Below are 19,140 nucleotides of genomic sequence, written 5' to 3'. Positions count from 1 at the left end.
TATGCAAAGAAAAAAACGACGGAACAGTTAACCCAGATTTTGATTTCGTTATGATTTTTTGTCCCAGTGCTTTCGATTTTATCTCGTTTTGTAACTTACAAAGTCACTAAGGATAAACAAGACTCACGCAAGCCACTCACCCTATTGCATCAGCCGAGAAGTGGACAGCCTCAGGTTTTATGGCAATAGCAGGTTGCCACACCTCAAACAATCTCGCAAACGTAACAAAACTATCGCTAATAAATTCCTTAATAAAAAAATGAACTGGATTGTATAAAAAATAATATAATGTATGTACAAACGAAAACTAAATATAGTTTTACGGTAATTGGCAGTCATTTAAAAATATAAAAAATGCCATTTTTGAATGTGATGTGATGTGTAGTGAATGTTAATGAAAAGACTAGAAAAACTTTATCTACATAAAATTTCGTAAGGTAAATTTTCATTTACTCTTTTCTCACAAATATATTTAAAAAAATGAAAAATAGGGTTATTTATACAGTAAATTTAGTGAGAAACTTAGATTTTTTGCTTTAGAAGTTAATTGAGGAACAAAAATCTTATGAAATGATAAGATTTTTTGTTAAATCCGATTACTCTTCCTATGCCTGTTAGATGTGATTGCAAAGCCTTAACTATTCTAAATTATAAGTAACAACTAGTTTTCAGTTGTTGAACATGAACAGAGGAGTATTATTTAATATCGGACAGAAAAATCTAGTCTAAATGTATTTTAAGCAATTATATTCATTGGATGTGTTTTGCATCTTAGTCTGACTATATAAATCTAAGATTCAATGTTAAATTTTGTTTTAGTTCCCAAAATCAGTAACGTTAAAGTCATTTCAACGTTCATGTTCATTGTGTAGTATGCATAGTATATTGCATTGCATTGTAATTATTTAAATGTTTCAAGTTTAAGCGTTGTTAAGATTATATTGTGTATTATAATAAGTGATTAATATTATAAAGAGGAAAGATTAGATTGTTAGCTTGTTCAATACTTAGCTAAAAATAAAACTATCAGGATGAAAGATGAAAGTATGTTAGTTCATTATTATCAACGGTATATGTATAATCAAAATATTCGTCACACTATCAAGTAATTACATCATCTTCATTGCCTTGCCTCTATCCCTTTATATGCTGTCGGTGCAATTTGTGAACTTCCAGTGACCCTTATCAGCGGTTATATTAGTCACACATCGTATAAAAATGTTGTCTAAATAGGTTTTGATGATTTGCTATAAACATTTATTTTAAATAACTGTTATATAAAAGTTGAGTCCATTTTTATATTTACCAGCTGAATTTCTGCATACTTTTATTAAAGAACACAAGAAACGCTTGACATAACAATAAAAATATAACCTATATTTTGTTATTATAGAAGCTACTTAAAAAGTTGTGTATTGATTATTAGTCGGTATAATATAAAAGATTTTTTATATTATTTTGAAGTTTAACTAGGATTAACCGATATCGCAAACGTACAAAAATATTCTTTACGTCATTAAAATAGTCTCCAATTAAAATTGTTGATTGTTGCATGTATGGTATAATTTACAATACTACTACTAGATTACTAGGAAGCTTGCAACTGTTTTAACGTTTTGAAAGAACATTCATTTAGTGAACTGCAATTGAATTACTACCAACTACCACTGAAAACCACTATATAATTGGTGCTGTATATTATTTGTTCGATGGTGTAAATTGTAATTGTACCAAATTGCAAAATAATAAACTTTTACGAATAGGATTTTCCTAAGAACGGCACGAGACCAATAAAAGCCCTCGTAATTGTGATTGATCTGTGTGTTTTATAATTTATACAACGATACGAATCGTAGGCATTTATCAGGAATGTCTCCAAAACTTTATCGAGTTGGTCACACTACTCTCTTTCATAATGTGACTGTGTGTGTTATTTTTTTTTATAATCCGTGTTTATTCTATTGAAATCTATACATGTTTGAATTTTAAAAAGTACGTTCTTTATATTTGAATTACTCATTGATATATTTGTTTAATGTCACGATAGTAAAATGTAAGTTCAAATATTAAAATTATTATTTAAATATATGAAGACAGGTACATTCTATTTTTATTTATTACAGTACTACTCAAAAATGAGTTGAAGAGATGCATTGCCCGAGCAGTAGGACATTTATTGGCGTGATTTATGCTTTAATAATTTCTCAACCAATATAATACTACTAATTTAAAAATACTATTCGAACATATAGAGAGTTAGGGGGACAGGTATTTGAGTAAAAATAAAACAGGAGTGTGGAATGAAATTTATTACAATAGCGTTATAAATATTTACATGTAGAAAGTAAACTTAGACTAACCTGTCATCTAACTTTAGGCCTAAATGGGATTGTCTTCTTATCTCAGAACAACGGACATCAGATCCGTATCTCCATATTTAAAATTACTGAATTTGACATTAATTTCAATTGCAATATAATTTTTGAAATGGAATGAAATGAATGTTTAGGATGAGAGCATTTTTTAAGCAGATCTTACATAACAATTAATAAGATATTCAGCAATATTTATCATTCAAGATGTGTAATTTATCTTACATTTAAAACCATAAAACTATAATATACATACATGTTTAATTTAATATATAGATAAATATCTTAAATTCTCATAAATTAAAGTTAGTTAGAAAATCTGCTACCGAACAAAAACAATAAAAACAACAAACAAAATATTTAAATAATTTCCTTCTTATACATTTTTTTCATACATAATATGATGTTTGAGTAACAAAGAGATTCTACACATATCAAAGAATAGGTACTAGTGATAATTTTAAGATTTCCACATAAAATTATCGTTTAATGTGTAACGTGTAAACAATAAATTTCTCATGACGTCAGGTCATATGATGATGTCATTTAGTCCACGAACGTTGTCAAGTAAGTTGGATTTGTAAAGTTATTGTAAAATAGCCTTTATGTGGTTTTCTTATGGATGATAATACCTCCTATGCCAGCGTAAAGCGTTAACGCAGGCGGGGCACCAGTGGAGGATAAGATGAGCATGAGGTCAGGTCCGTTAGCCCATCGTGGTAAATTCACCATAAATTTATCATGATGATTTACAGGGGGAACCACGTAGAGTCAACCTTGGTACATTGCTAGCAATGGAGTTATTAATCCACATTATTAATAATCGCCTTCTTTTTAGTTTTTTTTTATCAATCCCTACTAGTATTATAAATGCGAAAGTAACTCTGTCTGTCTGGTTTTCACGCCAAAACTACTGAACCGATTCAGATGAAATTTAGTGTACAGATAGTCTAGATCCTGAGAAAAGACATAGGCTACTTTTTAAGACGAAAAAAGGGTTGTAAGGGGTTGAAAGGGGAGATGCAAAGTTGTATGGAAGTATCTTCATTTTTAAAGCTAGAAGCTTGAAATTAATTTTTTAGATTCCTGACTAAATGTAAATAAATATTATATTCAGAAATTTGTATAAATTTCACACTTAAGGGGACAAAATAAAATAGGGGATGAAATGGAAATTCCTCATTCCTCGTCTATTCCATGCGGACGATGTCGTGGTCTCACCTAGTATTCAATAAAATAAAATTGCCATGTAGAAATAAATCGTAGCTCAGTAGATTATCTTCATGATAAGTTGACAATAACGTCTATAATGACTTTCTTGTGTATTCTTCTGCGGAGGAAGTAACTCGTAAAGTGATTAGGGTCAGAGGATGCGGCAATATGCGACAATTTGTATTGTATGTCATACAATTTGTATTAATACTTAATGGTATTGGGTAATGCTTGTATGTGAAAACATTATGAAAATTATGTATGTGTAATACCACAGATTAGATAATATTACATGTAATACTATCGTAATTTAATAATATTAACCTATGCCAAGTTGAAATACACGCAGACGAAAGTTTTGTTTGTGACATTTTGTTTGTAGTGGATATTCAAAAGGAAGAGGGAAGTTTTAATAATAGAGACTATTGAAATTCTAGTTATTATTAATATGAAGATGATGACGGGTCGTCATCATCTTCATATTAATAATATTCACGAACTATATATATATATTATACGTGATGCAAAAATTTAGTACTCGTTTTTACGAAAAAAACAAGGAGGAGTATGAAATTTCGCTCCCTATCTTAGCGAAAGGATTGTGAGTATGGATGAATGTATTTTCTCTCCCTTCAACGCAAAAACTACTAAAGGGATTTTGATGAAACTTTACAGTAATATAGCTTATTCATATAGGCTATAAATTTCACTCGAGTGAAACCAGGTTCAGCTAGTTGTTTATATAGAGAAGATATTTTTTTTTAACTATGCAAAAAATTACATAAATCAATGAAACTTACACACACTACCATATAGTCTTTTACAATAGAACCTTAATAATGTTCAAGCATATAACTTAAATTAATTATGATCGAATTTCGTCCATTGGGCGACCTCTAATTTCTTTTATTTGACAAAATACTTCAATCGAGCTACAATTAGGGTCAATGCACTGTCGACAGAGTAGTTTATTGTATTCAATTTCAAAAACTGTGTTGTTAACATAACTCTACATAGTTATGTACAAGTCCATTGTCTATCAATATAACGTTGCTATTCAATTACTAAGCGGATACACGATATTAAAATCTCGATATAAAAATTATAAAGTACTTATGCATTTTGTGAACGAAGATATATAGAATGACGGTTTTTAGGAAGAAATAATATAATTTTATGTAAAAAAGTAAAAAAGTTCTTCCTCTTCTTTTAATTTAAATTAATACAAATAATTAATACTAGTAATTCCACGAAGTGACGCCGGTGATTTTGCCAACGTCGTGGTTAGCGTGACACAGTGGTGTGGTTTGCGGTTTTCTTGACTGTGTTCATAAAAAAAACGCCTTCATTTGGCTGAGAATGCAAAAAATAAGGACAGCACAACAAATGTTAGCTTACAATTAAAATAGTAGTTAAGTAAAACAGAATAAGAATGACATATATATTTTTGTATCTTAAATAATAGGTAAAAAACATAAATAATATATAAAGAGGTGCGTCGTGCACACGTAAATATTAAAATTGGGGCTTTGAACTTGTTCACCTCTTTCTTTATGTAGTTGGAATGGTACCGCCCACCTGTTGGTAAGCGGTAACCGTCGCTTATGTACATGAACAGCGCTTACCACATTATCATGTCACGCCCGTGATACTCGTGCATTGTCATTCCGGAGGGCTAAGATGTCCTGTCTCTTACCCTGTAATTTCACTGCCTTATATCAACCTTCAAATGAAACACAGCTTATAAAAATGATTATCTTATTTTATTATTATATGTATATGTTAGTCCGTGAGGTATATATGTATATGGGCCAATATTGTTATATTTTATTAATATTATAAACGCGAAAGTTTGTGAGTATGGCTGAATGTTTGTTACTCTCTCACACAAAAAGTACTGTACGGATTTTGATGAAACTCTACAGTTAAATAGCTTATATATCAGAATAACACATAGGTTGAAAATGTCAAGTGGGCGGAGCCGCAGGCACAGCTAGTAAATAATATTAAGTTGCCTGAATCAAATAAAAAAATAAAAGCAAGTTGCTTGGCTGCTGATTAAGTATATGTATGTACCAAACATTTTGTTTAATTACTAAAGCTGTTAATATGAAATAGATTTAAATTATATTGGTGCAATTAAAGCAAAATTATACAGTTTCTGAGAATTTTAATTCAATACACTGAATATTTTGAAATTTATAGTAGATCAAATCTCAAAATTGTTCAGAACCCTCGGTTTGCGAGATCAATTTACATTTTATTGTTTTTACACGTTATTTAAAGAAATGTATTCCCATAATGACAGAATTGAGAGAAGAAAAATCACCTAAACGAGTCTTAGAAAGTTAATCAACGACGACCTCGGTGGTCTAGCGCTCTAGCACACCGCTTTACGACCGATGGTCGCGGGTTCGATTCCTCACACGGCACAAACATTTGTATTCACGAGTATGATTGTTTGTATCGGTCTGGGTGTTTTCTATGTATAATATGTATGTATTTACAAAAAAAAATGTCTATGTATATCAGCTGTCTAGTACCCATAACACAAGCTTTAGTTAGCTTAACTTGGGTCTAGATGGCGCCGTGTGATTTGTTTTGAGATTAATATTATTATTATTATTATAATCTAGCTGCGGAGAATGTTTGATATCTTTTAATCCCTCTGACACTGATATTTGTCCATATAATTAAATTACAACGTAAGCAAGGCCACGTGTTAGATTAGGATTATTACAAGCAATCACAACTAAACTTGGTAAACATTATTCAATTGTAAATTGCTGTCTGAGAATCATAGCAATGGCTACAATTACATTCTCCGCGAATTATGAATATTTGAACAGTAAATGTTCCACACAAATGTTCACAATATAAACTAATGATTATTGCCTGTTTTATGAATCTTTTAGAACAAGACAAACTTATTTAAGGACTGTATTTCTATTTTTAAATAGAAATAAATATATTCTTTATTGAAATAAGTCATTTTTGTATTATACTATTAATTAGGAACGCAGACGCATCACTAGAAGAATGAGCAAAAAACTTGGGTGTTGCTCTTTTTATAATATCTAATATCATTTCTCACAGAGCACTTATATATCTAACATTTAAAATATTGAAAATCCCATGTCTGAATAAACTAACGCCATATACGAGTATGATCGTCTCCTAAATACTAGTTTACAGTGTAATATTTTTAGATTTTTTTTTTATTATAGATAATATTTATTATTACATTTATATTTATCTTATATATAAAATTCTTATGTTATAGTTTTCTTTCCCATACTCCTCCGAAACGGCTTGACCGATTCTCATGAAATTTTGTGAGCGTATTGAGTAGGTCTGAGAATCGGCCAACATCTATTTTTCATCCCCCAAAATGTTAGGGAAAATGTAGTCCACCCCTATTTTTTTTTTATTTTAAGGCAAAACGACGTTTGCCGGGACAGCTAGTATCTTATAAAAAGGGTTAAACATTAAATCTTTTGTCACCATATTGCAGAATGCCCATTCCCATAAAAGATGCTATAACTTTATTAAAACGTTGCCCATCGTGACGAATTCACTAAGAATTAATCACGGTTTCCGGTCGAACCGCGTTTTGGTCAATCTAACATTCCTTGCAATGGGACCATTTATTAACCATTGCCTTCCTCCTGAGCAAAACGCATAGTAATGCATAGGTAGGTAGCAAAAATTGCTATTAAACAAGTTTTCACCTGGGTGGGCTCGTAAATGGACTGTCAAGTTGTAATTATATTATTTTACTAGCTGTACTCGCGACTTCGTCCACGTGGAATTTAACTATATTTTTCTAAAATAAAAGTAGCCCAAGTTACGCCTTATTACATCAACTAGCTGCCAATATAAGGCCCGTCAAAATCGGTCCAACCATTTCAGAGGTCAGCCGGAACAAACAGACAGACAAAAATTGTAAAAAATGTTACTTTGGTGTATGTACCGCATTTATATTAATATGCATGTAGTAAAAATGGTTATTTCAAAGTTACAAACAGACACTCCAATTTTACTTATAGATATAGATTTATATCGGTAATTGTTTATGCAAAATACATAACGTACAGATGGAAAGTACGATAAATATAAATAGGTATAAAAGGCGTATTTATGCTAATAACATATATAATAGGCATTTTGCGTGTAGAATTGGAATCTAGGAATAGATATATTGTGCCATAGAAAGAAATTAAATACATATATGCGATATACAAGAGATGTTTTTTGGAAGACGTTATCTTGTTTCTAACTAAATAATATATTTTTAACTAACTGTAACCTCTTTTACTTCGTTTTTGTGGACTTCTTTTGTTATTAAATTAATAAATTTCTAAAATAATAGCAGCCTAAGTTACTCCTTAAAATATTACCTATCTTCGAGTTCTATTCAGCCTTTTCATAAACTGACAAGAGCAAACAGACAGATAGACATACAAAAATGTTCAAATTAGGTAATTTTTTGATGTAAGTACCTTATATTGATCATGTTAATATGATTGCATCAACACTTTACTTTCAAAAGATTATAAGCCCACTTGTTATTGGAAGCGTACTGATACCATAACCTTTTGGAAGAAAAAAATTAAATGAAAAAAATCAGGTAATTTGGGGACCAAATAGAGAAAATAAAGAAGTGGAATTACATTTGCTTTCTTGGAAACAATAATTAAATAATGTCATTTCATTTAAAAAGGAGTTGATCGAGGTCCTCACAGGTTTTGTAATGCGAGTATTTTTTTTATTTCATCATATATGCCTTAAATGGAATGTACATTTAATATGGTGACATTATGTGAAATGGGAACATAAGTCTTTGCGTCTATATCGCCGTCCTCTTGAGACGTGAAATTCACAAGTCCATTATTATCATGTAAAATGATTATGTCATCAATGATAGCTGGGATAAGATATTTGTCATTATGTCATGATTGTTATGATGTCGCATCACATCTTAATCTCTCTCTAATTGCCGAATTATTGTAAATATTCCAAAAAAAAACATCACGCGATTAATGAACGTCTAACGACGGCAAGGTTTTTTTCATGGGTGTTTATGGAATAGTGCACCCGCTTGCGCGAGCGGTTTACGCTGGCGGGCACCAGTGGAGGATGATAAGATGAGCATGAGATCAGGTTAGCTAGCCCATCGTGGTAAATTCATCATGAATTTATCACGATGGTTTCCAGGGGGAATCACGTGGAGGTCAACCTGGTACATTGGTAGCAATATGGTTATTAGTCCACATTACTAACAATTCCCTTTCTCCCCGACTGTCAGCTTTGCTCATCAACATTTTCTTATCACTAACCCTAGTTCGTCCAGCTACTTCAGTTGAGAACAACTGGCAGAAAACTTAACTGCTTAACTGGTACTTTTTTAATATTTATTCTCGTTGTTTGTTCTTTATTTTTCTTCTTCTTTAGTTTATTCTTTAATATCTGGTAACGCAGGATAGCTGACCTAACATTAGACAATTAGAGATTCAGTTCTTCAATTCGTTACATAGTATAAATCAAAGTCGCCTCCGTAGTCTGATCGCTTATATCTTTGGATTACGCAACGGATTTTAATGCAATTGTTTAGGTACGATAGATAGAGTGATTCAAGAGGAAAGTTTGTATGTATAATACATGCGTGTTATAGTGTAGAAAAGGCTGAGAAATTCAAACATTTGTAATGCATCCGAGCAAAGCCGGTGTGTAGGCCCTAGTACAATATAAAAACTATCGTACATGTACACGAAACTTATCAAACATACTTAACTTCTTCAATGCTTGGCGCCGGTTTTAAATCGGTCTCTCAGCTGTTCGGGCTATGCGAATCTTGGCACACTATATGGAAATGTATGTAAATGTATTCATCACAAACGGCAAGGTCCGCCATAAAATTATAATGAGAGGTTAATCCTTCGGCTGGAGTACGTGCCGATTCACTGAAGGTGAATGCGCCAATAGCAATCGGCCGGATGTACAGTACATACTCGATGAGACAAGTTTTTTATAGCATTAAAGGGGTCAAATGGAATATGTACTCTTCATAGGGTTGCATAAGTACATGTTTTTACCATTGACAAATCACACAATAGGTATTCTTTTATGGATGGTAATGGATTGGTGCACCCGCCTGCGCTAACGGTTTACACTGGCGGGGCACCAGTGGAGGATGATAACATGAAAATGAACTCAGGTCGGTTAGCCATCGTGACAAATTCACCAAATTTAGCACTATAGTTTCCAGGAGGAACCACATGGAGGTCAACCTAAAATGGTACATTGCTAGTAATGGGGTCATGAGTCCACATTGTTAGCAATACCCTTCCCCCCACAATAGGTATTAGCCGTAACCAGATCTTCTGTTAAGTCCTCGACTGGTAATCGACAAAAGAACAGGCTTTTTTAATTATAATATGTAATTAAAATATGTATTACATGTAAATTTTATATTAGGGAATTTTACTTTAATATAATAAGAATATTAGATCAAAAGATAGATATACATTTGAGTTCGTACATTGTTCGTACACATAAAAATAGCAACAGTAGTACCTCATACTGCGTATTCTGGGCAGCAGGTACCTAAGCAGAGCTTTTGATATGGTTACTAGACAACTTATATAAATACATATATACTTTTTTTATACTTATAATTAATTACATTAAGAATCTTATAATTTTTAGAATATTATATTTTAATAGAGATAAAATTTAATCTAAGGTTATTCTGGAAAAGTCAAGATCACATTACACACCGTTTTCAGTTTAAAAATCGTGCGTTTGCCGAGTATATAAATACAAATATCTTCTCTTGTGATATTTCTTGATTTTTGTCTCTCACCTGCCCTAGTATAGTAAACGTTGATTGAAGAGTTAATCTTACTATACAAATCTAAATAAAAACAAAATTGTAACTGGCAGCCTATAAATATGAGCGTCTTTAATATCTTTTTCAATAGCCAGTAATCTGCAATGGCGGCAGTTGTACGGGTAATTATTTTTGTAGACTAATGATGCTGAGGAATGTACTATAAGAAATTGCATAGCTGGGCTCCCTGAAAATTACAGTCGTTATAAATTTTCTAGTTTCAATACTACTAATTTATACTTTCTTTCTATGAAGGAAAATAACTGGCCATAGTGAGTGTGGTGACCACAAAGACCTATTTTACTATTTTCTATATATGGTAGTCCTTAAGGTATATATATTATGGTCCAATATATATAATATATATAAATAACATAACGTTGTCCGAATTAAAAATTATTCATTAATTATGAATGAAAAAAAAATTACTGTCTTTATTTTATTGAAATATCATCTTAAATTTATACCCTTACGATACTTGTAATTTATAGATAAATCAAATTAAATAACTGTAACGGTATTTTAATTTTTTAATAAGTTTCTTATATTTTGTCGATTGTCACTATTTCCGGACTGGAAAAGAAAACACCAGTATGTTATATTATAAGTTGTCACACTGTCTTCAGTGAAATTCAATTATATAAAAATGATACATAAATTAATATGAAATAAATAAAAAGAATTTTTCATCAATCATCGAATTAAATTAATATAAGCACTTTTGAACTCATTTGTTTTATTCTACTAATCTAAGGTGTGATGACAACCCTGGTTGTATGTAATTCTTGTCGTTATGTAGTCGTCAAGAGCCCTTTGTGTCAGTGGCCTTTAATTTGCCATTCTGAGTACCATGAGTCATTCTATAAGTACCGTGGCAGGCAGCAAAAGTCGGTAAACCCACGCGGCGCCCTAGTTGCGACTAGCTTACACTAGGGATGTGATATACTGTATAAAATATAGATTTTTTTATATTACGACGTCGGCAAAAAAGCTTACGGCCGATCTGATGGTAAACGGTTACCGTAACCTATGGACGCCTGTGTAAGGAGTGTCATGTGAGCGTTGCCAAACCTTAACAAATTCTGATATACCCCCCTTGAAAAACTCCATGCTGTAGTCTCTCGAAAATACCTCGTTCTATGTAAATGTAGAGGGAGGAAGCGCCAAATTAATGAAATATTTTTGTTCGCATAATAATATATTTTTTATTGTATAGGTATAGGTACTAGTTGTGCTTACGATTTGACCCGCATAAAATTTATATATTTATTTATTATTTAATAAAACTTTACAATAATATATTATTGTAAAGTTTTATTAAATTCCCTTGAGTATTTTTCTATTATATTATACAATCCTAATTATTGGGATTTGTATACGTATGTATTTTCTTGTTTTTTATTTTTAGATTTTAAAAAACCAGATGAAAATATTTTTTCTTCATGATTATTATAAATCGATAAATCGATTTTTTGGTGAATCCATTATTGTTATAATCGATTTTTATGTCACATCTCTAGTTTATACACGCTACGAATTTTTTAGCATCTTTATTGGTTATATAATGTTGCATTTAAAATTCGCATTGGAAGGTAATTACTTTGATTTTTACGAGTTTAATTTTAAATTATAATAGTTATTTATATTATACTGTAGAACGAGATTGCCTTGGCATATTGACTTTAAAACTAAGCTTATGTTTTGATTCGTTGAATAATAAATATTGTGGTATTGATGACCTAATATATATCATTCATATTTTTTTTCGATTCTTAATCCTACTTTTTTTGGTGAATATGTCACGATGGGACTGAACTGATGACGTGACCTCATGCTCATCTTATCATCCTCCACTGGTGCCCCGCCAGCGTAAACCGTTAGCGCAGGCGGGTGCACTATTCCATTATCATCCATAAAAAATCCTATTTATTTCTTTAAGATTCTTACGTAGAACTATCTTGTTGCGGTAATGTTCATGTAAGACATATATATTTGCGACGATTTATTCTGATTTTAACGTACATACATTGTGGATATTCAATGTGTGTTATGTTGTATTTCATGTCAGTTTTTCACAAATTTAGATTAAATTTATATTTTAAAACACTGTAATCTTTCGTTTGAAACTATTTTAATTTAGCATATAAATTTATTTAAATACAATAAAAAGTTCAGAGCTTGATAATCTAGTCACAGTGTCGCCCTCTCATTCTTCTCAGTTTATAACCAGGAACCTTTCACATGGATTCTGTGAAAGGTTACTGCGAAATGCATAGTCTGGATGACTGGAGGTGAGAACGTAGGCGCTTCTTGCAACATCGACCGCGACGAAATTTTAAAATTCTTGATTCAACAGTTGAAATGCTTAAATACAGGGTGTTTTATTTTTCTTCACTTTACTTAGTACGCATGTTGCAGCGCAATTTGAGGTTTTAATAGCAAGGCACAGAGTACTAAATATCCCTCGCCTCGCTTCTCCGCCTACACACATTACTATAATGTGTACTGGCATAAAAAGAGTGCGCTTTTTATTAAATTTTACACATATATTTTTTTTAAATAATAGATATTAAAATAATAATAAATTTTAAAATAATGGATTTTAAAATAATAAAAATCTCATTTCCACGAATTCTCCACTTATTTTTCTGGACTTGATTTCTCGGTCTCGACTCAAGAAATCTCGAGCGAAAACCCTATAGGATACGTTCGTATTGGGTATTTGAAATACGCAGCCCACAGTTAAATAAGAACCTGTTTATATACTGTGACCTGAGTTTATAAGTATATATACTTATAGGTTGGTATAATATTATGGGTGGTCGTAAACTCGCATGTTTTATGGCACAAATAACATATCTTTTGTAGCGAGGAGTGAGTAATTAAACGAACAGACAGGTAGTAAATAAGTAAAAAATATATATCCTTAAACACCGGTGGTCTATCAGTTTAGTATAAAACCTTATATCATGATAGCGCGTTCGATTCACGTCTTGAGTCGAAACTGTTGTTTTAATAGCAGGAATTATTTAGTTTTTTTCTGTTTTCAGGGTCCATAATTGATCTACTTTGATTATAGAATGCAAAGCTTAAATAAATAAAATAGTTGTCCCCACAGCCGGCCCGCATGGGTCTGTAATATACTTATGTCCCTGAAGGTAGTTTCCAAATAAAAATCCAATGAAATATTCGAAATTAGATGAAAACTTTCGTGGATTGCCTCCTATGTACAAACAAAGACCTATTTATAAATTTAATATGGCGGGTAGCCTTTGTTTTTAAAAGACATGTCAGTCCCATTGTATGTGCGCTAGGAATGTGTTAATTACTATTAATATATGTGCAATTATTAATGCAACCTTGGTATATAGGTACAGACACATTGTAATAAATTTGTATGTAAATAACATACGTCATTATATGCTGGTCGACATGGTTCAACTAATATCTAATATCTATCTTTGTACTTAGATACAGATATTAGTTCAATATGTTGTAGAAAGTAAGTAGGAAGCGTTAAAACTAATCGTCTAAAAAAATACGATTAAACAAATCGACATCGCAGGTACAGCACTACCCCGCTACTACACATAGTAACATTAATTTACACCTGTCAATTTAGTCTCCGGGATTAAAAATAGTCGATAGTACTCTTTATGATATTGTATGAATAGGTGTATTTTTTTCGAACTCATCTAATGCTGTTGGCCGCACCTGGCCTTTACAGCTTTGCCGAACGATAGGCGTGTGCAAATGGCACTCCAAACCAGCGGAAGAACTAATGGAGTGGCTGAAGCACAATTCCTACTTTACGGATACGTTTTTAGTTTGAGGGCACCGCTAGGGGCTCGAACCTAGGCTCAGGCCAGTAATTTCTATCTGCGTTTAAATTAGACGGGGGATCGATCCCCGCCAGGTGTACCTTTAGCGTAGGTGGAGTGCAATATATCGTTGTCATCAGTTCGTATTGTGCTGGGACTGAATCATCGATCAATAACAGACAATAATGACTACAAACATTTGTAATGAGCGGGGATTGAATATGCCCACCATCGATAGTTGAAGAAGTGTGCTACACCACTGAACCACAGACAATAGGGGACTGATACCGATTACAATAGGGGACTATAGAAACTTTATTCCACTCTATATTCTAGTTAACAATTTTATTAAAATAAACACATATAAATTCATTACTTGAAGGTTTAAATATCGTCACTTCAGAAGCTGATTCCAGAATGTGGTTGGGCGTGGCAAAATTTTATTGAAAAAGACACTGTCGAGGATTACCATTCATTAAAATAATCAGGATGGTATTTTAGTTTCAAGCGGGTAGTGTGTGTTTACGTATATATGTGAACACATATATTTATGTTTAGTAATGAATAAATGTAAATGTATGTGAGTGCACAAACCTGACCTTTCTTGATAAGAAAATGAATTACTTTGAATTACTTTTTCTACCCAAAGGTTTTTAGAAATAAGATTGCCTTTTGTATCAGTTTATTTAAATTTAATTTCTGTATCTAGTGCAATAAAGACTATTTTGTTTTCACAGAATGGCCTCCTATCCTCTCTGCCGTACTTGGGCAAGTACTTGTGCGCATTAGCGTCGTCGGTGCTGGCGGACTCGCTGCGCCGCACTGAGAAACTCTCCACCACCGCCACTAGGAAGCTGTTCACCGGCTTCGCTGTTGGCTTCCCAGGTATAATGTCTTTTTACCATAGATAGCGAATGATGCGCTATCGACAGGAAATTCATCCCTACATGCTGGAATCTAAGTGGTATAGAACAATGCGGTTTTAGTGGAGCTTTCTCCCGCGTACACTTAGATTGTGGAATGAACTACTTGTCGAGGTTTTTTTTAGCGACTTTATGTACAATGTACCTTAGGGTACATTGTACATGAAGTCTCTAAGGTTTCTTAAGGGTTGACAACGCGCACGTGACACTCTGGTGTCTCAGGCGTCCATAGGCTCCAGTAACCGTTTACAATCAGATACTTATGGGAAAAAGCATACGGCCCATCTGATGGTAAACGTGTATAAAAAAACCATCATAGTACAAAAAATGTAACTGGATTGCACATACTGCAACCTACTTGATAGAGGTAACAAACGTCAATTGAACTGTATCAGGACCGTCAGATGTAGGACGAGTAAATAAATCTGAAATTGATCCGAGTCTGGCTGCATGAGTAGTTGTTTTATAGGTACTATGAAAGTATAGATAACATATTCCTTCATAAGATAACACATTCCTTCGACTTATTTGGTAAAGTTTATGGTAGCGGTACATGATCCCGGATTAGTCAAGTGTAAGGTGAAAGTTGACGTTATGCAACATAAAAAGCTTGTTATATGCATGAAAAATGATTGAAATATGCACGAAAATTGGCAGAACATGCAAAATTAAATGATAAATTTTAGGAAACCCAAAAAAATTGTATTTTTTTTATTTCAAAATCAGCATAAAATTAGTAAATTATTTTTTGATAGGCTATAATAGGTACAGTAACATTATATGACATTCAAAATAATTAAAATTTGAATATGTAACAATTTATATGCGTAATAGGTGGAACGACTTTGTAGTAGGCGAGTGCGACGTTCTTCTGTCTCTTTCATTTTATAATCGTAACTGTCAAAACAAAAGAAGCGCGTGGCTACTGACTGCGTTCCGCATTCAGTAAAAAGTCACAATTATTACTCAATAGCTCTTATATTTTGTGACTGCTATTATATTAAATTTGGTCGCATTTCGGAACGCAGGGTGAGTGAAAAATATTGTAAATATACCGATAATATGAATCATAACTAGATCTTAGGTAAAATATGCTATTACCTCTGAGAATGGCTAAAATATGCAAATGCATATGCGAATATGCAAATGCATATAATCTGGCCTCTAGTGATTATAAAAATACATTCGGTATGTAATCACATCTAAGCTCTCCCGATGACACGGTTTTACGTACCATTTTTAGAACAATTTTAACAAAATCTCTAATGCGATGAGACTTAGACAATGATAGTGTAGTATTTCATGTGCAAGTATGTACTCGTAAATACACGAAGAACCATAAAGACAAATGTTTTATCTATCTATCTAACATTTTTTTAATTCATGCAACTTACATGTCTACATCGACACGCGGGAGCGTGTCAAAGCCGAGTTCAAGTAAGAGAACTGACGAGCAGCACCGTTTTACACGAACCATTTGGAGCCACATTTGACCCCCTCATAACTCAAAAACTCTTTCACATATTATATTTTCAGGAATAATGATGTTGGCTCAAGCGTACTTCGGCGAGGACCGCGTATGGTCTATCGCGATCTTCACTCTGGCGCTGACCATCAACGGTATGGTGACAGCAGGGTACCTCGGGAACGGACTCGACATCGCGCCCAACTTTAGTGGTGAGTTTAATTAATGTAATATTATTTTTAATTTATGATAAATTATATTATTATGATATTTATTATTTTATTTTAAAACCAATTGTAACTACCTTGACGACCTCGGTGGTGTAGCGATTTAGCATACCGCTTTACTTTCGATGGTGGGGGTTTCGATTCTTCGCACGGCACAAACATTTGTATTCATAAATGTGATCGTTTGTATCGATCTAGGTGTTTTTTGTGTATAGTATTTATGTATTTACGAAAAAAAATATCTATGTATTTGTTATGTAATATTTATAACCCAAGCTAGCTTAACTTGGGCCAAGAAGGCACTGTGTGAATTGTCCTGATATTATTATTATTGTTATTGAACAGTCGATTACGCCTCTGTCTACCCCATACAGGATAATGTTCTTGAGAATATGTATGTATTTGTATAACATGAATTTATAATTTACCAGGAACAATATTCGGCTTGGCGAACACGCTCTCATCATTTGGCGGATGGCTGTCGACATTTATGGTCGGGGAACTTACCAAGGAAAATGTAAGACAATGTTTTATATTATAAACTATCTAGGTAGCATACGTCCAGTCTGTTGGTGAGCGATTCGACAATGTGTGACACCCTGGAGTCCAGATATCTGTCTACTATCAGATGGGTATGTTAAATGTTTACCATCAGATGGGCCGTATGCTTGATTGTCACCATTATAGTATAAAAAGTATAGACGGTGTATCGAGATAAGTAAAAAATACTTAGTTATTTAATTTTGAATTTTTCACATAAATTTTGAGGACATGTGATAAAACTTTGCCATTTAACTGTTTCCCATAAGACTCATAGTTTTACGATAATCATGATAAACCGTTTTTTACTCTTAAAACTCAACCCCATCCATTTCCTGACCTCAGATCGCCGGTAAATTATTTTTCTATCATTTTTGTTATATTCTCTTCTTTTTCCAATGGGTTTCATCCTACTATTAGTTCTGGGTTATTATTATTATTATATTGACGACGGTTACCACTTACCATCAGGTGGAACGTCAGCTTTGTCATTCCGATTACTACAAAAAATATTTAATTTCTAGAACACCGTGGAACAATGGAGAATAGTGTTCTTCATTCTTGCTGGAACATACATCTTTGGGGCGGTGACCTTCGTCACCTTCGGATCTGGAGAACTTCAGCCATGGAATTCGCCAGAGGAGGAAGTGGCCAGGGATGAACATGAGGTGGAGCCGCTGAACGAGGAGAAGGCGTGAGGATCTTATGAGGATTTAAAGACAGGCATGTCAGTTGTAAATAATATTGAACAGGGAAATGTTAAGACTGTTAAATTATTATAAAAAATAAATTTAAATTCACATCCTTAGATGAGATGCTTTCAGATACTTTTCAATCTAATCACGAGGTCACGTGATCGGATCCATTTCAATCTAATTATGAGGTCACGTGGTTAAATTTTCAATCTAAACATGGGCTCAAATTCTTTTTAATGCCCCCACGAATTCACGTGATTCTTTTTATTTATATAGTTTTTTTTTAATTCATCAAAAATATTCTTCTTCAAAGGATATAATGCGATTGTATCCTAATATTTTTGTGTATTGATAAATTTATAAGTATAATTAGTAAATCACGGGATCTTGGAACTCAATAAAAATAAAACGTGGTAAGATCCCGTGATTTACTTATAAATAATGACCGCGTCAAACTTAAAATAGTATATTGATAAATTATTATATATTTATTGATAAATTATATATCATATGCATTTCTATATGCCTACTGGATTTTTTAAGCTACATTATCTTTGTCCATTGGTCAATTATATTATAATCTGTGAAATATAAAAATATACCAATTCGTGTTTTAGATATTCCTGTTTGTAAATATTAAATTCTTTAATTTTGTGTCACTGATTTCGTTCCACGAACTCCACTGTGATACTGTGTCATATTAGGCTGATATAATATTAGGTGTTTTGTATTCGTATATCTATATCTAGATGTTATAGGTCGTAAGTAAAGACACTTGGTGTATTTTGATTTTGTTTTCTAATCCAATTGTCCTTAGGTTCATTCTTATTTACAACTGACATATGGAATTTTCGTTTTGTCTAATTACTTAAATTTACAAAAAGTATTTTACAAAACTTAAATTTTTGTAGGCTTATAGATTTTGATCATTGCGTCGAGATCTTAGTTATTTTAATTAATTTAACATAACAAATATATATTGGTTCTAATAAT

At 32.5% G+C, this 19,140-nt stretch overlaps 1 protein-coding gene across 1 annotated transcript in view; it reads left to right on the top strand.

The window, feature by feature from the left end:
• The window catches only part of LOC131851333 (sialin), a 61,398-nt gene extending 42,776 nt beyond the window's left edge, over positions 1 to 18,622 (top strand). The window contains exons 9-12 of the mRNA XM_059201822.1: positions 15,035 to 15,182; positions 16,757 to 16,897; positions 17,344 to 17,429; positions 17,977 to 18,622. Coding sequence (XP_059057805.1) covers positions 15,035 to 15,182; positions 16,757 to 16,897; positions 17,344 to 17,429; positions 17,977 to 18,150 — 549 coding nt within the window. The 3' untranslated portion in view covers positions 18,151 to 18,622. The remainder of the gene's footprint in view (positions 1 to 15,034; positions 15,183 to 16,756; positions 16,898 to 17,343; positions 17,430 to 17,976) is intronic.
• The last annotated feature ends 518 nt before the right edge of the window (positions 18,623 to 19,140 follow it).

The sequence above is a fragment of the Achroia grisella genome, unplaced genomic scaffold (assembly GCF_030625045.1).
Source record: "Achroia grisella isolate CSIRO2021 unplaced genomic scaffold, CSIRO_AGI_Agris_v1 utg782, whole genome shotgun sequence".
Lineage (NCBI taxonomy): Eukaryota > Metazoa > Arthropoda > Insecta > Lepidoptera > Pyralidae > Achroia > Achroia grisella.
This window is presented reverse-complemented; position numbering and strand designations above follow the sequence as displayed.